Source organism: Nicotiana tabacum, chromosome 8 (assembly GCF_000715075.1).
Source record: "Nicotiana tabacum cultivar K326 chromosome 8, ASM71507v2, whole genome shotgun sequence".
NCBI lineage: Eukaryota > Viridiplantae > Streptophyta > Magnoliopsida > Solanales > Solanaceae > Nicotiana > Nicotiana tabacum.
The window spans coordinates 117939872-117964475 of NC_134087.1; the positions used below are offsets into that span (position 1 = coordinate 117939872).

Consider the following 24604-nt stretch of genomic DNA (forward strand, 5'->3'; position numbering starts at 1 on the left):
AGGACTAACATTATTGAGAGCTTTGATAAAGGCTCTTTATGACCAATAATGAGCAATAAATGAAGAATAATCAATAGAACACAATAAATGTAAGTAATAAATGTAAATAATAGAATTAAGAGAGAATGTGTTAGAGAGCAGAGAATGTTCTTGTATTGAATGTTGTAAGTGATATTTGTTTTCTTACAAAATGACAAGGGTCCCCTTTATATATGAAGGGGAATCATGTCATTGTACAGACGCATTTATTACAAGGATTTGAGGCTGGTACAGCCATTTAATGCCATGATACGGGCTTGAACTAGCCTAATAGACTTGGTCAGCTTCAGTCACATGCATTGGTAACTTCCTGTTAGTCCATCATAGCTACTAATTTGCACTTCCTCGAAGTCGATCTTTGAGAACCCTCAAGATCGAACCCCGAGATGAACTTCGAGCCTTTTGGGGGCGGTCTTTACGAGGTGCCTCAACGATCATAAAATCGGACCCTCTGATTTTACTGTATACAATATTTGGTCAATCGTCTTGGAGCGTTAAGTCATGATCAAAATTTAGACTTAATACAATTATCTATAGTTTTATTGCACTTTAGATTGAGATGTATTTTTTATATATCATTTGAAAATTATTGAGATCACAAAACATATTAGAATTAGTTGTATGTACAGTTCAATTATATATGATATATTATGTGTAAGTTAAACCATAGTTGATTGATTGATATTCTCATTACATAATTTAGTTCCACTTTACTATTTTTTTTCCTTATGATCCACTTTATTATTCGATACGTCAATAGTGACTAAAAAATTAAACTGCAATCTATAAGATTTTGAAAATGAAATGTCTCAATTTGAAAATCCATAATTAGCTATTTGTGAAAGTATTTTTTTGGTTAAAAGGGATGTTGTATTTATATGTTAGTTAACAAAAGGAACCACATCAGGGACATTGCTGGGGTATCGCAGAAACCCCATAGTTGTAAACTTGAGCATAATTGTGTTTAAATTACAACCCACAAAAGATCTAACTAGTTCAATTCCTAGCATGTCTACCCAAAATACATCATTGACAAACATCGGAGGAACTGATAATGTCATAGATTTGTTAAAAAATATCTCCTTTTCTGCTTCCTTGGCCAATGCATCAGCTACTCTGTTCTGCTCCCGGTAGATGTGCCTCACTACCACACTGCCCCTCCTTTGGATGATTGACCTGCATTCACAAATTAGAGGGTCATAAATCAGACTTCCATTCAAAAGCATATTGATTGTTTTATCTGAATCAGTGTTTATTTCCAGTGGTACTAAATGGTTTTGCTCCGCCAGTTGTAGACCTCGTATGAGGGCCTGAACTTCTGCCCTTATGTTTGTTGTTTGGGGGATATTGTCCATGTAGCCCAATATCCATTCGCCATTGTGGTTTCTGAATATTCCCCCTGAACCTCCTATTCCTGGGTTCCCCCTTACTGCACCATCTGTGTTCAGTTTGTAAGAACCTCTGGATGGAGGTTCCCATTTTAACATGATTTGGTGAGTTACCTTTGTTGAGTCATTTTTTTGTAAGCATAAGGTATTTAGTTGCTTTTGAGATTGTGTTATTGGCATTGATGTGCTCTTTCTTGTTATTGAATACATTACTGTTTCTGGTTAACCAGATGTTCCATAGACAAAAGGTAATGAGGTTGTCCTAACAGATGTAGTTATTGAAAGGGACATTTTTAACAGAGTTCCAGGTTGATTGCCATTGGTGGCTATTGAAAACTAGAGCATTATTTGAACCACTTCCTGAAGATTTGGATTGAATTTCATTCTAGAAATGGACAATATTAGGACATTCAAAGAAAATATGTGTAATGTTTTCCTGTCCATTGTTATAGTATTGACATGTAGGGACACAGTTGATTCCAATAGAGTGGAAGAAGCTCCTAGTTGGAAGTCTTTTATGGGTTAGGAGCCAGGTGAAGTATTTGATTTTGTTGGGGGCTTGTAGCTTCCAGATCCATTTGAAAGAGCCTTCCTCCCCATAATGGAGACTGGTTGTAGTCCTGCTTATGAAGGAGTAAGCAGAACTATGTGAGAACTGGCCATTAGGAGTCAGATCCCATATAATATTATCATCCTTAGTTGTAACAGGGGGATGAACATAGAGTTCAACAGGTTCAGAATACGTGGGGGAATGTTAATGGACAAAGCTGATGTGTCCCAATTTCCCAGGTTGTGGATTGAGCTAACCTTGGCATCAAGGTCATTTTGGGTTAATGCGCCCTCAGTCATCTGTCTGATTGCTGGCTGGTTAGGGATCCAGGTGTCATTCAAGAAACTGACCCTATTTCCTTTGTGGACTACCCATCTGCTTGCTTTGTTGCATATCTCCCAGCCCTTTAGAATGCCCTTCTAGGTTGGAGATTTTGGGTGTTTAGGGTATCTAAATGTTCTAACTGGTCTAGACATGTTGCAATGTTTGTGAATGAGAACTCTAGCCCATAGACTATTGGTATTCTTATAAGTTCTCCATGCTAGATTTCTGAGGGAAACTTTGTTCTTGATACTAGCCTTTTGGAGCCCTAGCCCTCCCTCAGCCTTAGTGTTAGTGACTACCTCCCACTTGATCAGATGTAACTTCTTCCTTTCAGGGGTGGTGCCCCAAAGGAAGTTTCTCTGAATTCTATCGATCTAATTGGTGATTTTGGTGGGTAGATTTATATATTGCATAACATGACTTGGGATGCTGTTCAAAGAAGTTTTGGCCAGGACTGTTCTCCCAGCCATGTTGAGGCATTTAGTTTTCCAACCAGCCAACTTGGATTACATGTTATCAATAATGAATTGAAAGTCTGCAGATGATTGTTTTTTGTGGAGTATAGGAAATCAAAGGTATTTTTCAAAGGATGTTGTGTGCCTGATGGACAAATAATTGGTGAGATGTTGTATGACATCTTGTGTGATGTTTGAAGAAAACAGGACTCTTGATTTGGTGAGATTGATTTTTTGTCCTAACTGCTCATTGAAGTTCTGCAATATTGAAAGAATGGTATTGCAGTTCCTATCATTGGCTTTGGCAAAGAGGGTGAGGTCATCCGCAAAGAATAGGTGGGATATTTTTCGTCTAGACCTACCTATACTTATGGGGTGCCATTGGTTAAGTAGTATTGCCTTATCAATAGATCTTAATAGTCTTTTCATACACATAATGAATAGGTAGGGAGACATAGGGTCGTCGTGCCTAATGCCTCTTGAGGGTTTGAAAGACTCTGTTTTCCCCATTGACAAGAATGGAAATGGATGATATACTGATGCATGACATGATGAGTTTGGATAAGCCCCGGGGGAAGTTTAAAACAGCTAGAGTATCTCTAATAAAGGACCATTCCAGTCTATCAAAGGCCTTCTCTAGGTCTATTTTTAGGACCATATTGCCACTTTTCCCTCTTATTTTCCTGAAGTGAGTGATATATTCCTGGACAATGATGGCATTGTCACAAGCTCTCCTATTAGAGAGAAAGCTTGCTTGGCTTGGCCCAATGATGTGGGCAAAATAGGTTTTATCCTGTTCACAATGATTTTTGTGACTGACTTGTAGATGGTGTTACAAAGTCTGATGGGCCTAAAATATTTCAACATTGAAGCTTGGGGGAATTTAGGGATTAGGCACAAAAGAGTTTAGTTCATGGTGTTGTCCATAGAGCTTTTAGAGAAACATCTTTGACAGAAGTTTGTGACAGAGTCCCCTGCTATATCCCAATACTTTTGGTAGAAGAAGGGGTGGAGGCCATCAGGGCCAGGAGATTTAAAGGGTTTATGGGAGAAGACTTCCGTTTTAATCTCACTCACATGAAGAGGTTTGTCCATAAAATCTCTTTGGCTTTAAGACAGAATGGGTGCCATGGTGGAGTGGTCTGTGGTATCCCAAGGAGCTTCAGTGTGGGATGTTGTGTATAGATCACTAAAGAAGCCCATAATCGCTGAATGAATGTCATTTTGGTCATGAATCCAATTTCTATTCTCTTCTTTAAGAGAGAGGATTCTTTTCCTCCTTCTTCTATTGAGGGTGGTTATGTGAAAGAATCTGGTGCTAGCATCTCCCTCATTTAGCCAGTTAATTATAGACTTAAGTTTCCAAAAGTCTTATTCATTTTTGAGAATTAGGTTGAGTTTAGCATTTAGCTCTGTTTCAAGGTGTAACAGGTAACTACTGAATTGGTAGCTAGGAGATTTTTGGATTCCAGAGATTCTTGCTAGGATTCTTTTTTTTTATGGAAGATGTTTCCAAAGACTTCCTGGTTCCACTTTGTTACCAGAGTCTTGAAGCTTTCAGTGGATTAAAGAAGGGTGAAATGGTTAGAGAAGGCCCTATTGATGATGTTAGTAAAAGAAGGGTGGCTAGCCCACATTGACTCAAACCTGAAGGGCCTTGATGGTTTGTTGTTTGGGGGCCCTACCAAGTTAATTTGTAAAGGGAAATGGTCTGAGTGGGTTCTAGGGAGGTGAAGTACAGTAGCTTCAAGGTACTGTGCAATCCAGCCTTCATTTGCGAAGCACCTATCTATTCTTTCCAGAATTAGAGAGGTTTTGTTACTGTACCTTTTATTAGTCCAAGTGTATTTGATTCCTTTATAGCCTAGGTCTAGGAGGTTACACTCATTTATACAGTTCCAAAATAGGTTATTGGGGCTCAGGTTTATGGTATTACCCCCAAATTTGTCCTGGCCTTTAGGACTTCGTTGAAGTCTCCGCCTATAGACCAATTGGTTTTTATGTTTATTGATATTGTGATTAGGTTCTCCTATATGAGTTTCCTATTTGCTAAGAGATTGCTAGCATAAATAGCAGAGAAGAGCCTTGAAGGGTGGTCTGGACTTACCTTCACCATTGCATGGATGCCTTGGGGGGTAGTTGCCAGTTCTTCAACTGCCACGAACTCCTCTTTCCACATAAACACTATACCCATAGATGGTCCTACTACCGGAGATTGAATGATCATATTGAACTGAAGTTGCTGGGCTAGGGTCTGGTAGTCTGCCATCTTCGTTTCAAGCAGGACAAGCATGACAGGCTTGTGTATTTTCACCATTTCTAAATAGTGCCATTTAAACTCGGCATTATTTCCACCACTAATATTCCATATGATGTAGTCATCATTGGAGTTGGGGGTGGTTAGTGAGTTCCCTCTTGAGGGCTCTTTGGACTTTGTAGACCCGACATTTGAGGGGGGGGGGACTTCTTGAGACTCAGGACTAGAGTTAGGTTGAGAAAGGGGTTTCATCGGACCATGTGTTTGGGTTGAGACTAGGCTCATTCCACACTTGGTCATTGTTCTGGGGCATAACACCACTACTATCTCGCTTGTTTCCATGCTGAACTCTATCGATCTCACTGAGTCTAGGAGTAATGAGTCCATTCTTAGTGTGGCATAAGGTATTTCCTGTTCTTCTAAGGCATTCTTCTTCTTGAGGATCTCCAGGGCTTTGGGGATTCCTTTCTGGATATTCTGAAGAGGTGGGGAATTGCTCTTCCCTTTTGGAGCAGAAGATGATGGCTTGTTTTGGGTCGTTAATGGGGAGTTGCTGTCGATGTTGACCATCGATTGCCATATGAGAGGTCCAAAGGCTTCCAGTGCTTTACTCAGTGCTTCCACCATGACTCTGGCTAGGTAGGCTGGATTTTGCACTATCAGGGTCACCTTCTGATTGCCCAAAGGAGAGTCCATGGCCTTGTAAAGCAACCTCCAACCAGGAGGCCGGTTGGTGGTCCGGTGGTGGTGGGAGAGAGGTGATGATGGTTGGTTGCGTTTCTTTTGCCATTTGTGTGTTTCTTTGTCTTGCTACTTTAGGTAACAAGTGGGGTGAAATTAAGGGACTATGTTTCCATAAGAACCCCTTTTGGTGTCACATCTTGGTCAGTGGAAGGGTTTCTGGGCATAAGAACTAGGGGTGGGATGGTCATTAATTGGGGATCTAATGGAGGTGACGGTTGTAGTCTTTTCATCTAGAAATGGGGGGGGGGGTACCAGATAGGGCACTTGATTGTTATTGGTGACTGTTGGTATTTCTCCATTAGAGGTCAGGTGTATTGGTAGGGAAAGCGTAGGTTTGTGTATGTGGGTGAGGAATTGGGCTGTCAGTGGTGCCCTTGTTGGAGTACCCGTTTGTAGAAAAGGGATCGACCCTATTGGGTGTTTCACCACTCTTGAGGATTCTGGTCTTGGGAGTTGGGCTAGAGGCCCCTTGGACACTGGGCTCATGGTTGTGGTTGGTGGGGGCGTTAGTAGTTGGTCCCGCTTTTCTTTTGGCACCTATACTGGGCTACGTCCGTGAGCCCATTTTCTGACATTGTTGGGGCAGATCTTGTGTGTTAGTGGGGTTTTTATTTAGCATTGGGCCATTGGGCCTCTTTTGGGTATTTTGGGCGGGGTTAATTATTTTTTGAATTATAACGAAGAGTTTGAGTTTGGAAAAATTTACCTGAATTGGCATCGAACAAATTTACATGTATCTCCTTTGTCTATGGAGCATGTTGTGGTTTGTTCATTCTACCATCATTTTTGTTTGTTGTTTTTGCTTGTCCCTGCTTGCACCTTTTTGGGAAGGTGACAGTTTTCCACTCACTTTCCTCCGAAATGACTGCTTTCTTGTGATGGTCGTCGTGTGGTTCGTGGGTTGCTGTGGGTGTGGGTGCCCTGTAGTTGCAAATTTGTGCAGTGTGCCCTATTCTGCCACAAACGGTGCACAGAGTCCCCTCTCCTTCGTAGATCACAGCCTGCTCATGGTCCCCTATTATTACTGATGTTTTTACTAGGGTTTCCAGTGGAACTTGAATACAAATACGTGCATATCTTTCCCTTAGGGTAGAGGATGTACATTGGTCTATCTTGAAAAGTTTACCCAGCTTCCTACCAACTTTCTCTAGGATATCCTGATCATAGAACTCTGTTGGTAATTGAGGCAGCCGGATCCATATGGCAGTAGAAGTAAAAGTGGCTTCTTGAGGAACAAACTTAGGTTCCCATTTACGTACAGAAAGGAAATTTCCAGAGATGAACCAGGGGCCTAGGTGTAGAGCCTTAACCATACTTTCCTCTAAACTAAATTTAACTATGTAGAAGTCCCACCCTAGGTCAATCAAGATTAACTGTTCGGATGTCTTCCATAGGTCGTTTAGTTTAGATCGAAGGAGATGGTGAGACATCTTTTGCTTGAGAACTTTGTTGATTACAGAGTAACACCATGGAAGGTAAAGGCATTCTTTGTCATCTTCTGTAAGTGGAATTGAACCCTCAATGTGCTTCCCTTTGTCCAGATCTGGAATTGCTTGGTGGTCGATATCATAGTAATTAGTTTGGTTGCTCGCTGGTTTGTCCAAGAGCATTTTCTTATAGGAGTGATGAGGTAGTTCTACCTCCATTTGGCTATGCTTATCTGGGGGTTCCGATGGGAGTGGTGGCTTAATCAGAGGGGGATCTATAGTATGGGAATAGTACTTATAGCTAACAATAGATAGAGAGAGTATCAGATTTTGACAACCTTTATTTGTGAAAGTATTGATATATGGTAGATAAGTATTAAATCTTTTATAACATACTTTTATGGAAGTATTATATTCTTGTTCATACCAACACAAGCATTTTAATCTAATCTTGTCTTAAACTAATCGAATTATTTATATCTAGTTTTCGAAAGACTAGATAGAAAGAGCTAGCCACTTCGGCTTAATATACTGTCATTTCGGATAAAAAATTAATGGGAGGGAGCCTTATACTTCCGATCAAATGCCAATTTACCAACCTAAAATTGCACACATTATAAGTTGATCTACAAGTTCCATTGATAAATCCATCAATAAATGAGAAGCTTGCGTCAAATTGATACACATATGTAATTCTTGGCATGTAGGCAAGAAACTCACGTTTTAGTCATATTTTGTACTATAATTACTACAGTTTATTCGTGTCTGAGCTTAAATGATGGTAATTTGTATTTATTATATGGTTTATGCCTGGCAAGAAATGATTTCGAGTTAAGAAAATAATTTGGAGCTAAATCGAACAATTTGGAGCTTTAAAGTCTGAGTAAAAGCCTAAGAAATTAAACCGAATTCGCGTCCGAGGGTCGAGGACCAAGTCTGGAGATAAAAAAAGTGGGGAAAAAATTATTACTCTAAGATTATCGCGTCGCGTGGGGTGCTGTGAGACGCGACTCGGCAGTACAATTGGGAAATGCCTATCAGAACCTGCTCTCTGAATCTCTTTGTCAGTGTATTTATCCTCTTCGGCTTGGAAAAGGTAATTTCGTGAGGACCCACTTCTATATGGTATAAATACACCAAAATATGATTTTGGGAGGACTTTTGACCTACGAAATATTTGAGGAGCAACTAAGGTAAGAAGACACAAGATTTCAACCAACAACCGGTGCAATACGGGAGTTTGTATCGAATCATTAATATTGATGTTTTCTATGTCTTTAAACCTTTTTTAGATGACTTTTTCCATTGCTTTTGGAGTAGTTTTTCCTTAGGGTGTTGATAGATATGGTGTATTGAGAAGTTGATTAGGGATTCAATTCTTGACAATTGCTTGATTTAATTGATGAAGTTTTGAATTGTATTGTGAATTTTATTCATTGTTTTACTTAATTGAAGGAGGGTTTGATATTGAATTTCTTTACATTTCATGCTCTAGTTAAATTTGTGATTCACCTAGGTAATCGAAAAATCCTCTTGAATTATTAATCGTACTAGAAAATAGGAAAATATTTGTGAGAAGTTACCCTTTAGATTAAAACTATCAGTATATTCATAGCAAATGTTCATAGTGTTTCAATTGGATTATTTCTGGGAATGAATGTTTAATAGAAAGAGGAACCTTAACTTCAAGTGTAATATAATTCGTGAGAATCAACAGTATCATAGAGCAAACCGATTGAAGAATTAGATCCCGAGTCAATTATCTTGCACCTGTCTTGTTACACCCTATATTTTCGTACGTAAGAGTGCGTCATAAGTCAATTGATGTAAGCTTAGAAATGAAATCATCTTTGAAAAGTTTACAAAGTTATTTAATCATATTACCGTGGAGGTTACAAATATTTAAGATCATGAATACCAAGTACCAAGAGGGTTTGAAGGCTTAGAAGCTAAACGAATTGAAGAAAATAAGTTTCGTCGAAAGTCGACAAGTTGAGAATGTTATAACATATGCTTTTTGGGGTGAGACTAGGGTGCTTAATATTATAAGAAACTTATGTTATGAGTTATTATAATCGTATGATAGTCGTGTGTTATGTTTGAAGTCAAGCGAGTTGTGGAACAAAAGTTGGAAAAGGTCATCACAAGTTACATTCATAAATGTGTTGAAACTTAGGTCAAATGTAGATGAGATTTTCTCATATATACTTGGAATTAAGGGGTGATATACCTATTAAATTGAAGATCTATGAGTCTAGTTTCTAGCGCATTTAACCGTTCGTCGATGCTACATCATAGTATAGAGATATTCGTATTTTTGCGAGACTGCATAAGCAGCTCCCATGGGACCCAAAAGGTCGGTGTAAACTCCAGCTTGTATTTAAGTCAATTATAAATCATTTTCACTCATTTATCTCATCAAAAACAGTTCCTAAACCCTCCTAAATTCTCTCCAAGGGTTCCTCCATGATTCTAGGATGAAAACCTAAGATAAAAACATGAATCCAACGCTAGAAACCCCGTGGTGCTTACTAGATCATAGTTCTTTATCTTGTGGTTGTTTTGGAGGGTTCTTCAAAGTGAAGTAACCTGAAGTTTCATGTTTTTCTTGTTGATTAAGGTAATAATCATCCCCTTCTTCATATATATTAAATTTTCAAGGCGAACTGCAAGTGTTTACGCACCAACTTGAACACCAAAAGTTGATTCAAGAAGAGAACACAACACCTATAGTGTTGTGGTGTCATTGAGGATAATTGTGGGTTGTGTTTGGCTAAAATTTCAAGTTGTTGCTACTGTCTAAGGTGAGTATAATAGCCTACTATCTTTGCTTAAGCTTTATTGTATGTTGGTTAAGTTGTTAGGTTGATAAACTACAAGATAATACTTGGATTAGCTTGAGATGTTGTTTTTGTTCTTGATGGATTGATTTGAAAGTTGATCTTATGAACTTTAATTGGATGGAAATTATGGAAATAAGTTGGCTATGATATTTTTAGTATGATTATGTTGGTTTACATGTCAATCTTGTTGAGGAAATTGGTAACGAAAAGGAAATGGCTACAAAACACTTGGAAGTTGTCGACAGTGATATTATCTTGTGTTGGGCTATTTTAGGTAACTTTAAAATTGAGTACAAGGTTGGAAATAATTTAAAAGATATTGGTTATTATATTGAATATATTACTAAGTTCAAGAATGAATGATAATCGGATTGAAGGGTGCTAAAGGGATTCAATCCGAGCTTGCCGCTTGTCGTGATATGTTGATGACTTGTTATTAAAATATTTTTTACCCTATTGTTGATGTTGTTTTTATTGTATTGCCCTGGTTTTTATTGTTGGTATATGGTATTAGAGGAGGCCCTTGTTACAGGGGAGATGCTGCCCAAATTTACATAAATGAGCTATTAGCTTAAGTTACGGACTTAGCCTTTACTCATCACTGCTTTTGAATCTCCTTATGCTATGGTAGACTGAGTTGAGTTGTTTGAAGAGTTGCTTGGAATCTATTAAGGACTAAACGAGGTTAAGGTATGTTAAGACTAAACCTTTCCTTCATTTTGGCATGATCCCATAAATACATGTGTTTGATAACGAGACATAATGATCCCGTCAATTATCAGCTTGGTTGGTAAGCTCCATTTCCTCGGAGTTACCAGGTCCAGACCTTGGAGTCCATTTTATATATGTAGGTTTGATGGCAAGGTTGAGGCCCTATCCCGACCATGGTACAGTTTAGTTACCTCTAGAGACTTGTAAACGAGTCTTGTATATCTTGTATATCAGTATTGTGGCCTTGCTAGCCCTGTGTACATGTTAGTTTGATATTGCTGGTTGTAGACATTCATGGTGGCCTCGTCAGCCTTGATTTGTATAGTAGGCCTCATCGTCCTAAGTTGAGGATTACCCCTCCAGAGTTCATAGTTATAGAATAGTAAGCTCGGGAAAAATATGGCACTAGATGCCGGTCGTGCCTCCCCAGGTTTAGAGAGTGACAAACTTGGTATTAGAGCAGTTCTATCCTAGGGAGTCTACAAGCAGTGTCTAGTAGAGCCTTGTCTATAGATGTGTTGTGCACCACATTATATAAACAGGAAGCTACAAGGCATTTAGGAGTATATTATCCTTCTTTTAAATCCACATCGTGCTATAGAGATGAGTCATAATAGTTCGAGCCAAGACATATGTTTGCTAATTATAGAGATGCTTGCAATTAGAAAAATTACAGCTAGTCAGAGGGCTAATACAACACCAGGTAAGGGCATTAGTAGAGAGAGAATTCTTGATGACGTGGCCCTGGTTGAGGTCCTATTAGATCGTGTATACCAGATGGTTCACTCTAATAAGACATCGTTCTGTAGAGATGAGTCATAAGAGTTCGAGCCAAGACATATGTTTGCTAATTATAGAGATGCTTGCAATTAGAAAAATTACAGCTAGTGAGAGGGCTAATATAGCAACAGGTAAGGGCATTAGTAGAGAGAGAATTCTTGATGACGTGGCCCTGTTTGAGGTCTTATTAGATAGTGCATACTAGATGGTTCACTCTAAAGTAGTACAGTCAGATATGAATACTAGGATGTTCAAAAATATCAGAAGACATGTAGTGGCATCCTAGAAGGGATAGATATTTACCTTGGTATGACTCCTATCCCTAGTAAAAAGAGAATAGTAGGTGACCTGAAGAGCCATTGAGATGGAGCAAGGGGAGATAAAAGTGAAGGAATGTTTGTTGAAGTTTTCAAAATAAGGTAATAAACAAAGATATTAGCAGAAGAATAAGAAGAGAGTAAATGAACATTACTAGTAAAATGTGATAAAAGGGTGGTAACGGTAAATCATAGCATGGCAGGATGACATAGTCTATAGTCAAGTAAAGGAAAAGACAAGAGGTGACAGGCCTTGAGACTATAAAAGAGTATAAGCTATAATGTCATATCCTCATTTCGAGAAAATGAGTAGGCGACTCCAACATAATTACCAGAAGGCTAAGTTAGACCTCCCCGGAGTAATAGAAATCAACATAGGCTAGTAAACAAGAAAAAAAATCGAACATGATTTAGGGACCGAAGAATTCGATAATAGTTGGCATCGTAAGAATATCAGAAATTGTGTTCCGAAAATGATAGAATGGACAACGGAAGAATAACCTTTAAAGGTCATTCAAGAAGACGTTTCCCTAAATAAAGCAATGTGAGCAACGTTATGCTTAAGGGACTAAATGTTTAAATTACACTAGGTGTCACCTTCACGCGTAAGAAATTCAGTCATCTCTACCGCAAGGCGAATAAGAGTCAATGAAGATGTGAAAAGATGCCAAAGATGAAGAGGTAACTATGGACTAGTAAATGAAGAATGCGGTAAAAAGGCGAAAGAGGTGAGATTGCATTTATGCAGATCCTATAGATATGTTATGACTCCAGAACTTTATATAAGCATGATGGTAGGGAGATGCAGTAAGGGTTCCCTTCCAGGATGTTATTGATAAATAAGTGCGAATGAACACTTGATACATAAGGAGCCAATGCAAGAGGTAAGTTAAGACAAAGGAAACAACCCTAGAAAGGTTACGTGAAATATAGATATGAGAATGGACCAACGAGTAGTTTGTAGTTGATTCAGGAAGATTCTGGTTATGGCTAGACAGGAGGATACAGATAAATCAGCAGATCGTGCAAGATAAACCTAGTGAACCTCAGCATAGGGAATTCAGTCTCGTAGATACGACATCGTCATCCTTGAGAAATATTCAGATGGGAGTTGAGGTAGTTATGGTTGCCATAAAAGTGTTACAGAAATAAAAGAGAGTGCCATGGGGGAGACAAAAAAAGTTGCGTTCAGAAGTAACCCCACGAGAATAAGGGCACGGAGGTATGTAACTAAGGTTATTTATATGTGAGAAAGAACATCAAAAATTCTGTTGGGTATATGATGTGATATGCTCACAACTTTACAAAAGTCAAAGAGTCTTCCCTAAGTGCTATAATGAAAGACTAGCTGAGGAAATAAGAAAGAAGGCTTCAACCTAAGCATAGTGACCTAAATAAATAATGGTCTTGTAACAACAATCTCACTAGAAAATTGTATGCACTCTATCAGAAAGTGGCACCTATCATGACTAAGGAATGGGAAGAAAAATCTAACGTAATATTCGAGATCATATGAGTTTCACAAAATTATATGTGGTCACTAAGATAAGCCAAGTATTCATGCAACAAGTGGCAGAACGACCAGGAAAAATAATTGCCTACTCTTAACGAAAGCCAAAAAGGCACGAAAGGAATTATTCGATCAATGACACAGAGTTAGTTACGTGATGAATACACTTAACATTTTAGAGTGTTATCCATGAAGCATATATGCTGAAAATGATACAACTATAAGAGACTCCAATATAAGTTAAAAGAAAGAATTGAGTCACCGTCATAGACAAAATCTTGAATTACTAGAAGGTTATATCATGGATGTTCCATATCATCCGTGAAAGGCTAAAGTAATAATTAATACCCTGAGCTGCAGATCAGAAGATAGCCTAAGCCTACTTAAAGGCTGAAATAGAAGAGGACATTAGAGAATTACATCAGCTAAGTGAATAAGGAATTTGAATATTAGACCCCAATGAGTATAGAAATCGTGATTCAAGATATTGCAGAATCACTCTTAATATTAGAGGTACAAGATAGATATTACAATAGCCATATTATATAACGGCTCTAAGATAAAGCTAGTTAGAAAAATACCAGCCTCATAAGAAGTCAGTATGAAGCTTTCGTCGGATTGTGTATGCACCTGAGGTGCAAGTATTGTAGTAGAGCTTTGAGGCGTGGATGTGAATTCTACCTATGTGGAAGGGAGGGTATAAAAGAGATAGAAGATACGATGCAAGATTTAAAGGTAAGTAAGGTAAAGGTGAAGAAGGTATGAGAGGCCCAAGTACAGAAGGTTACGAATAGTACATATATCAGATAGAGGGCTGGAAGCGTCGTAATTTTGTATCAAGAAATGATAGTGTTGTCGTTAGCGGCATATCTTCCAGCCTATGGTTTCCAGGTATAGAGAGGTCTAGATAAGAGAGTAAAGAAGAGTTAGAGATGATATGATGTCTTGCTTGAGGTTCCAAAATAACATAAGAAAATCTATGGTTCTAGAAAGTTAAAGGAAGGTTGCAAATAGATAAATAGATATCTATAGGTCGCAAGCTAAAAGATGGTAGAAGGACAAGATTTTAGGTAGATAGGAGTAAGGATAAGAAATGAGAATGTGACGAGAATAGGTAAGTCCACGGGATTAAACCTATCACAACAAGAGAGTTGATAGTTTTCGTAAGTTATAAAAATCCCAGTATAGCCTGAATGAACTCAGAGAAGTTTAAGACTAGGAGCATTTAGAAGATATTGAATGCTGCCATAGTGTTAGAATACAGGTGTAATTGTGATAGATAAGATGATGACGTTTAGGCCTTTGATTGGGTAATGATTCAAAGAAAAGGGAATTCATGAATTATACAAGATTAAAATACCCCCATAAGGTGAATCATGTTGGGATGATAGGAAATATGGTTATTGAAGTATAGTATGTCCCTAAGTGGATCAGGAAAATAACTCCAAATGTTTACCCGATGAGATGTGAGCCCTAGTGATAATATATTACATAAGATGTTTCAAGTTATCAGTGGTAGATTATAGATCAACACTAAGGTGAATGAACAATAGATGGATGAATGTTCCAAAGTATGAGATGAGATTAGACTATCATTCTTAAGATGAATAGTAATGAGGAAGCATTAAGGGACTTAAATGTATACATATAGGATAAGAAATGAGAGAGTAATCTAGAGTTGGGTAGGAGACCTTGGTAATAATAAATCAAAGTAAGTGTTATGGTATAGTATAAGCTACCTAGATATAGTAAAGCCATAAGCATAGATAACCGAGGCTATGAAACAAGATATAACAATATTCATAAGTCCAACAAGTACCGAGCGAAGAACTTCAGTACACCTATAGATGCCTAGAGGGACAACTTGTCATAGTTTTGTATATGTTCACAAAGTGAGGGCTAGAGATTAGCTAAAAGCTGGAGGACAAAGGAGAGAAGAGTCACATAGGCGCATGTATAAGGACATAGTCATACAAGCTGCATGATATAAGGTAGCAACAGTTACGAGATTAGAAGAATTCCAACCACAAGCCGTTGTGTGAGAAAGAGGCCTAAAGGGGGGAGTGGTCTGGCCTTTAGATTTATTCACAGAAAAGTTGCCTAGATGGAAAGGTCAGCAATAAAGTATTTGTAAGAGCTATAGGTTATGAGACAAATAAATGTGTTAGTCAACATTTGAGGATGAATGTTCCAAAGGGGTGAATGATGTTACACCCGATGTTTTCGTACGCAAGAGTACGTCGTAAGTCAATTGATATAATCTCATAAATGAAATCATCTTTGAAAAGTTTACAAAGTTATTTAATCATGTTAACGTGGAGGTTACAAATATTTAAGATCATGAATACCAAGTACCAAGAGGGTTTGAAGGCTTAGAAGCTAAATGAATTGAAGAAAATAAGTTTCGTCGAAAGTTGACAAGTTGGGAATATTATAACATGTACTTTTCGGTTGAGACTAGGGTTCTTAACATTATAAGGAGCTTATGTTATGAGTTATTTTAATTGTATGATAGTCCTGTGTTATGTTTTGAAGTCAAGCAAGTTATGGAACAAAAGTTGAAAAAGGTCATCACAAGTTACATTTATAAATGTGTTGAAAATTAAGTCAAATGTAGCAGAGCTTTTATCCTAATATACTTGTAATTACGGGTTCATCACCTACCATATTATGAGTCTAGTTTCTAACACATTTAACCGTTCGTCGATATGACATCGGAGTAAAGAGATCTTCACGTTTTTGCGAGACTGGGCAAGCAGCTCCCATGGGACCCACAAAGTCGGTGTAAACTCCAGCTTGTATTTAAGTCAATTCTAAATCATTTTCACACATTTTTCTCGTAAAAAACAGTTCCTAAACCATCCTAAATTCTCTCCAAGGGTTCCTCCATGATTCTAGGGTAAAAACCTGAGATAAAACATGAATCCAACGCTAGAAACCCCGTGGTGCTTGCTCGATCATAGTTCTTCATCTTGTGGTTGTTTTGGAGGGTTCTTCAAAGTGAAGTAACCTCAGGTTTCGTGTTGTTCTTGTTTATTAAGGTAATAATTAGTCCCTCTTTCATATATATTAAATTTTTAAGGCGAACTGCAAGTGTTTACACACCAACTTGAACACCAAAAGTTTATTCAAGAAGTGAATACAACATATATAGTGTTGTGGTGTCATTGAGGATAATTGTGGCCTATGTTTGGCTGAAATTCAAGTTGTTGCTACTATCTAAGGTTTATAATAGCATACTAATTGTTCTTAAGCTTGCTTGCATGTTGGTTAAGTTGTTAGGATGATAAACTACAAGATAATACTTGGATTGGCTTAAGATGTTGTTGTTCTTGATGGATTGATTTGAAAGTTGCTCTTATGAACTTTAAGTGGCTGGAAATTATGGAAATAAGTTGGCTATGATATTTTTAGTATGATTATGTTGGTTTACATGTCAATCTTGTTGAGAAAATTAGTAACTAGAAAAAGAAATGGCTATAAAGCACTTGGAAGTTGTCGATAGTGATATTATCTTGTGTTGGGATATTTCCGGTAACTTAAAATTGAGTACAAGGTTGGAAATCCTTTAAAAGGTATTGGTTATTATACTGAATATATTAATAAATTCACGAATGAATGATAATAGGGTTGAAGGGTGCTAAAGGGATTCAATCCGAGCTTGCTGCTTGTCGTGATATGTTGATGACTTGTTAATGAAATATTTTGTACCTGATAGGTTACAAGTACTTTGGTCATAAGTTATTTACTTTATATTTTGATCATCTAACAAACTTACTATCAGAACCAGATAAGGAACCTATTACATATTTACAAGACCATAAGATCACAAGGTTCCAGGTTGGGACTCAGTATGGGACATGATTCAACTCTTCAGAGTGGAAGGAACAACTGAGGGAACAGGTCCCTACCAGTTCCCGAGGACACTGTGCAAAGTCAACTCTCCAGCTGGAAAGTTGCTGCCTGCAAACGCTACAGTGCAGGAACAGTGCAACAGTAAACTTTCTAGGGAAAACGTTTTACCTACCTTGCTTACATCATTGTAAGTGATGTGACACATGTATATATACAATCAAGGGAGGTAAAATACATTCATTTGAACATTTGACAAGCTCACTCACATGACCATTTAGCAAGCAAGTTTCAAGTGCTTCAAGAACAAAGAACAAATCAACTACGGACTAGTTCCCACATTGAGTCATTGTATGTCCTTAGTTGAGTTGTAACTTTGTAATAGTTCTTCAATTGTAATTCCTATCTAGCTTGTTTAGAAGCATTTTATAGGAACCCCTTTGTAAACCTTAAACCAGTGAGTCATGTTGTAAACTCTTTGTAATAGAGTTATTACAAAGTGGATTGTAATAGGTGTATTACAAGTTAGTGAGGGATTAAGAGGTTAATTCCTAGGTTACATAGGTTGTAATCTAAAAGTTGCTTAGTAATGAAGTTGAAATCCTACAAGGGTAGGTCGTAGTTTTTAATGCCCTTGAGCTGAGAATTTTCCATGTAAAATTCTTCTTGCCATTTTATTACTGTTGTGTGTGTGTACTAATTGAATCTGATAGAGAACCTGGTTCTCTACAGAGTTTGGTGGACCCTTATATTCTATCAGTACCCTATGTTTATGTTGTTTTTATTATATTGCTCTGGTTGTTGTTATTGGTATATGGTATTGGAGGAGTCCCTTGTTACAGGGGAGATACTCCCCAAATTTACATAAACGAGCTATTAGCTTAAGTAACAGACTTAGCCTTTACTCAGCACTGATTTTGAATCCCTTATGCTATGGTAGACTGAGTTGAGTTGTTTGATGAGTTGCTTGGAATCTATTAAGGACTCAACGAGGTTAAGGTATGTTAAGACTAAACCTTTCCTTCATTTTGGCATGATCCCGTAAATATATGTGTTTGATAACGAGACATAAAGAGAAGTTCAATTCCTGAATTTATGTATATTGTCCTAGTGTCATAAGTTACAACATTCTCCCTTATCGGGACTTCATATTAAGTTTAGTTTTGTCTTTATATTCAATTGAGTATTGTCTTCTTCTAGTCAAGAGAGCAGAGGGTCTATATATATATATATAGTATTACAATATTTTTACCACCATCGAGCTATAATCGATGGGCAGACCCTTATTGGGCAACCTCTGATCAGATGGTTAGTTATATACCAAGAATACTGTGGCCGAGCGCTTATGAGCAAGCCCAGAATGCCCGAGACATAGAGCCTAATATGGCCGAGAGAGCCTACTATGGTAGAGCAGTTACACATACCGAGCCATATAAGGCCGAACAGCTATTTTACTTACAATATTGAGAGAGTTGAGTTAGTATCAGCATGTAAGCATATCTTTATATTATCTTTGACTCCCAATTACTTTTAGTTGTTATATTATCGGTTTAGTTTCAGCTTTCAGTTATTCTGTTTCCTTACATACTTGGTACATTATTTTGTACTGACGTCCCTTTTGCCGGGGACGCTGCATTTCTTGTCTGCAGATCCTGATTGACAGTTGGACATACCCTCCCAGTAGACAGAGTCAAATATCAGCTTGGTTGGTAAGCTCCACTTCTTCGGAGTTACCAGGTCTAGACCTTGGAGTCAATTTTATATATGCAAGTTTGATAGGTAGGTCGAGGCCCTGTCCCGATCATGGTACAGTTCAGTTATCTCTAGAGACTTGTAGACGAGTCCTGTATATCTTGTATATCAATATTGTGGCCTTGCCAACCCTGTGTACATGTTAGTTTGGTATTGCTAGTTGTAGACATTCATGGTGGCCTCGTCAACCTTATTTCTCTCATTGATAATTCTGCGTTATTCAATTCTATTCTCCATGATCAATTGATACTTATTTTATGATGTTTGGCTTAAAATCCATATTTTTTTGCATGTAATTTGCCTTGCATTATGCCTCGATCTTGTTAACTTTAATGTGAATATTTGTGATGACTCGAGCTAAATAATGGTATTTATATGTGTAGGTGTCAATTTGAAGTGATTTGGAAAGTTTGCATGCAAAGTAAAGTAAAAAATGGAAGAATCTGGAGAAAGTATAAGTTTGGTGCCCAGGTCCCGAACAGCAAAGCGAGGTTCGCTTTGTCAGACTAGGACCGAAGTAGAAAAGACAAGAAAAGTCTCAGATAGGCGAAGCAAGGTTTACTTCACCAGACCATGACCAAAGCAGAAAAATAATCTTCTCCAATCCGAATTAGGAGATGCCCGATTCGCCCCATACAAAACTTAGTCGCTATAAATACATAAAAAAGGGTCCTTTTGAAGGGAAGACACTATTTTGGAAGGAGAGAAGACTTTGGGGACATTATTTGGAGGAAGAACATCACGTGGAACAACTTTTGGAGGAGAAATCCATCGAGTTCTTCATTCCTTCATCTTTTCTTTGTAATTTATTTATGAAAAATACTTAAAAAATTATTACTACGAACATGAGTAGCTAAGCACTCTAGTTTCTAGGGTTGTAGTTGACATGATTATTCATGTTTGTAAATTACATCTTCGTTAATTCAGATTATCATCTTGTGTTTATTTCTTTAATTCTAGTTTTAACTTGTTAATTTTTGTAGCTACCAATTCACCCTACTATCTATTATATGCTTGGGAAAGCCGTGTTTAGATTAGAGTAGAACTAAAGAGAGCTCATTTCTGAACCCATGGCTTGGGGAACGATTTCACATTTAGGATAGGAATATACCTAATAGTCTTGCTTAGTTGAATATCGTATTATATTCATTCATGATAGACTCAATACTACAAGAATATAGGATGGATATATTGTGGATAGGTGAGTAGTATTGTGGGAACATGCTATTCATATAAACAATTCGGTCAATTAGCAACCATTAATAATCTGGATTAACAAGTGTGGTTGTTGAACTTAATATGAGCATGTGATTTTGCCCTATCCGAACTACTCCTATAAAATCCAAGAAAATAGATTTTTTCTTAATTATTTGCCATTTTAAAGAATTTTTTTAGAATTTTATTAATCGTTTGCATTTTTGTGCACATTTAATTTTAAAATCATGAAAAATACCAAAAATGCAATGCATTGCATTTAGATTTTGTTTTTACATTTTTTAGGATTAATTGGTTAATTATTTGTTTTATTAAAATGAAAATCACAAAAATGGCCCATTTTACATTTTTTATATTATTGATTTTTCTCTTTTAAACTTAGGATTAAATGATTTTTATAATTATTGTAATTAGATAATTAGTTTAATTTTGCAATTTTAGACTAATTTAGGATTTTAAATTTAGGATTTTTAATTAAAAAAAAAGAAAAAGAAATTAAAAAAGAATAAAAAGAGGTAATTGAAAAGGGGGATTTTTAATTGAAATTGGGCTGCCCCATACCAAAAATTCAATCCCAAATCCGCCCCAAAAATTCAGGCCCAAAATAGCTAACCCGGTCTAGGTCTCCCCCATCCCCAAAACGACCCCGTTTTTGCATTGATTGATCACAGCCGTTGGATCTTGGTAATCAAATGGCTCAGAAGTGAGGAGTCCTTTAGTATATAACTATCCTAACGGGGCCTGCCCCCAATTACCCCTCTCATTCCATCTCTCCTCTCTCAGAACAAACCCTAGCCGAACTAAAAATCCCTCGATGTCTCCGCCGTGGTCCGCCGGCCGAAAATCGCTTCACGGCGGCGGACCACCTCCAATCCATCCCAAATTTACACCCCAAAATCCCCATCCTCTCCTCATTCTAAATCCCCAATTGATTTTCTTCTAATCCCTGCCGAATTGCTCGAATCTTAGTATAACGACCGGACTGGTCGTTTTGAGCTTTTGTACTTTGATCGCCAGTTTTCAAGCATGACTTGCCTCTTGTGATGTATTATGACTTATGTAAATCGTTGGTTTTGGTTTTCAGGGTAATCAAAATGAATTTGGAAGAAAACAGTTCTCAGTTGAAGCTTGAAATTCGAAAGATTTGACCAAGATTTGACTTGTTTGTATATGATCTCGGATCGGAATTTTTATGGTTGGGTTAGCTCCGTTAGGTGATTTGTGACTTAGGAGCGCGATCGAAATGGGTTTTGGAGTTGTAGAAAAGATTTAGGCTTAAATTGGTGAAGTTGATATTTTGGCAGTTCCGGTTGATAGGCGAGATTTTGATATAGGGGTCGGAATGGAATTCCGAGAGTGACAGTAGCTTTGTTGTGTCATTTGAGATGTGTGTGCAAAATTTTAGGTCATTCGGAGGAGAGTTGATAGACTTTTTGATCGAAAGCATAATTTAAGAGTTCTTGGAGTTCTTAGGCTTGAATCCTATGTTAAATTGGTGATTGATGTTGTTGTGAGCGTTCCGGAGTTTTGAATAAGTTTGAACGATGTCATGGGATGTGTTGGTAAAATTGGTTTGAAGTTCCGGGTAGGTTCCGGGATGTTTTAGGCCAAAAATCATATCTGTAGCAGGTCCAGAAGGGTTGCAGGCCTCGGAACCCACCCACGTGGTCCACACAACAAGAAGTGCGACCGCGGTAGGTGCTGTGCGGACCGCACAAAATGCTGTGCGGCCGCGGTGGGGAACTTTTCACTGGTCCTATTTCGGAAGCTCATATCATTTGATCTACAAGGAATTTTAAGATGATTCAAAAACAAAAGTTGTAGTCCTTCGTGTCTAGTTTCCAAAAAGGTAAATATATTGCAATTTGGACATTTGTAGCGAAAGTAATGGACAAAATACTAATGCCTGTCACTGTAGAGGAAAGTTGTGCGACCGCAGTCATTTTTGTGCGGACCGCACTGGTTTTGTGCAGACCGTGGTCGATTTGGTACGGCCCGCTGAGGTGGAGATCTGTGGGGTACTCTATAAATACGAGGTTTTGGGTTTTATTTGATATTTTGACCTACAGAGCCCGGATTTTGGTGATTTTTCGAAGGTTTTTCAAGAAATTCATCGAGATAAGTGATTCTAACTCAGATTTGGCTAGAGTACATGAATCTATCATTGAATTCATCATTTATTTCGTGATTTGGGATGGAATCTGGGAAGAAAATTGTGAAATCTTTCAAAAATATAAAATGATGATTTGAAGGACCAAATGGTATCGGAATTGGATAATTTTTATATGGTTAGACTCGTAAGAGTATAAGGATTCTAGTTTTGTGAAATTTTATCAAATTCTGAGATGTGGGCTCGGGGGTCGGGTTTGACCAAATTTTGGAATTTTGTGGTAATTCGATTGTTTTTGCTTGGGCTTTATTCCCTTAGCATATTGTGACGTATTCGTTCTGATTTTGGATAGATTCGACGTGCATGGAGGCTGATTCGAGGGGCAAAGGCGTCGCGAGTTAGAGACTTAGCCGGTTCGAGGTGAGTAATGATTGTAAATGATACTCTGAGGGTTTGAAACCCTGGATTGCACATCGTAGTGCTATATTGAAGTGAGGCACACACTTGATGATGAGCCTGTGGTCATATACTATTGGGGATTGTGACTTGGTCCATCCCAGTTGGTGATTTTATCGCGTATTTGACTGAAACTTATTTGTCATCATCATGATTTGGGCTGATTGCCATATTTGGGCTTCGTGCCAACTATTTGAACCCTTCGGGGATTTTTATCACTGTTTTCTCACTGTTTTGACCTATTATTTGAACTCAGTCCTGTTGATATCTACTGTTTACAAACTCTGCCACTTTTACTCATATTTGAAAACTTAAATGATATTTCTAAATGATGTTTTGGGCTGAGAACTACTGTTTTACTAATGCTCGAGGGGCTTGTGATGATTTTCTGACTGAGTGAGGTCGAGGACCATATATGAGGATATGCTGAGTGATATGAGGTTGAGGGCCTGAGAAACTTTATATGCCATGAGGTGGCTTGAGTGATGTGAGGCCGAGTGCCGAGAGATGATGTCACGAAGTGGCTTGATATAGCGCTTGGGCTTTAAGGGGCCCCTCCAGAGTTTGCACACCCACAGTGAGCGCGAGTACCCATCATGATCTGAGAGTGAGCCCGATGGGCTGATATTGTACTGAGAGTGAGCCCGAGGGGCTGATGCTGTTCCGAATGATTGATACTGTGCCCAAGGGGCGGATTTCTACTTGTTATTTACCTGCCAAACTACCTGTTTTACTTGTTTAAAAAGGGATTTGACTTGATTTCTTCACAGATTTACTGCTTTAAGTGATTTTATTGCTTTGATATAGAATCGCCTTGTGCCTTTACATGTTTTCATGCTTTCAACCATTATTTATAATTATTACTCACCGGGTCGGAGTACTCACATTACTCCCTGCACCATGTGTGCAGATTCAGGCATCGCAGAGTCCCCTCCTAAGTGCTGACCCTCCCAGTCCAGGCACTGATTCGGAGACTACAAGGTAGCTGTTGGCGTCCGCATCCCCCGTGCCTCCCTTATCCTATCATTTTCATGTACTTAGAACTATTATATTGGATTTAGTGTTCAGTAGACTGGTATCTGGATTTCTTAGTTGCTCATGACTTGTGACACCCCGGTTAGGGCTGTGTCCGGTGGGAAATTCCTCTTTGTTATATCAATTTCTGCTAATTATGCTATTAAATAATGTTTGAACTGTTCTTATGCTATTTAACTGCTTAAAAGGACGAAATGTGTTAAACTGGTTGGCCTTGTCTTCATGAGAGGCACCATCACGACCGGGTTCGGGGTTAGGGTCGTGACAAGTTGGTATCAGAGCCTAGGTTACATAGGTCTCACGAGTCATGAGAAGGTTTAGTAGAGTCTCCCGGATTGGTACGGAGACGTCTGTATTTATCCTCGAGAGGCTGCAGAACCTTTAGGAAGAACTTCACATTCTTGAATTCTTATTGTGCGTCCGTGATCCACTTTGAAATGTAACTCGTGAATTCCTTCCACACATTTGTATGCGCGCATGAGAGCTTAGTATCAGATATGCATCGATGACTTGTGATTTCCCGATCAAGAGGCAAGATATGATCTCTGTGTGTTGATGTTGGTCCAATCTGGAGGACTTGAGGCCGGATTTTTGCATATAGCTTGAGCACCGAGGTGCTGATTGTGTGAGCAAATGCTTTTGAATTTATATGTTTGGTATTTTTCCCTATTAGTGGAAGTGATAGCTGGATGGCTATGTAATGAGAATGTTAGTGCTGCGAGATGTATTCGTATGATTTAGAAGTGACGAGAAAGGTATGCTAGAGGATAGAAGAACTATTAGGTGCTTGATTTCCGTCTTGATTTGAGTTATAGCCCGAGTTATGGGCGTGTGAAGAA

At 38.2% G+C, this 24604-nt stretch overlaps 1 protein-coding gene across 1 annotated transcript; it reads right to left on the minus strand.

Moving 5' to 3' along the window:
• Positions 1 to 6503: 6503 nt before the first annotated feature.
• On the minus strand, positions 6504 to 7403 carry LOC107807133 (uncharacterized). Its single transcript, XM_016631452.1, has one exon. The coding sequence runs from the start codon at positions 7401 to 7403 to the stop codon at positions 6504 to 6506; it is 900 nt and encodes a 299-aa protein (XP_016486938.1).
• Positions 7404 to 24604: the final 17201 nt, after the last annotated feature.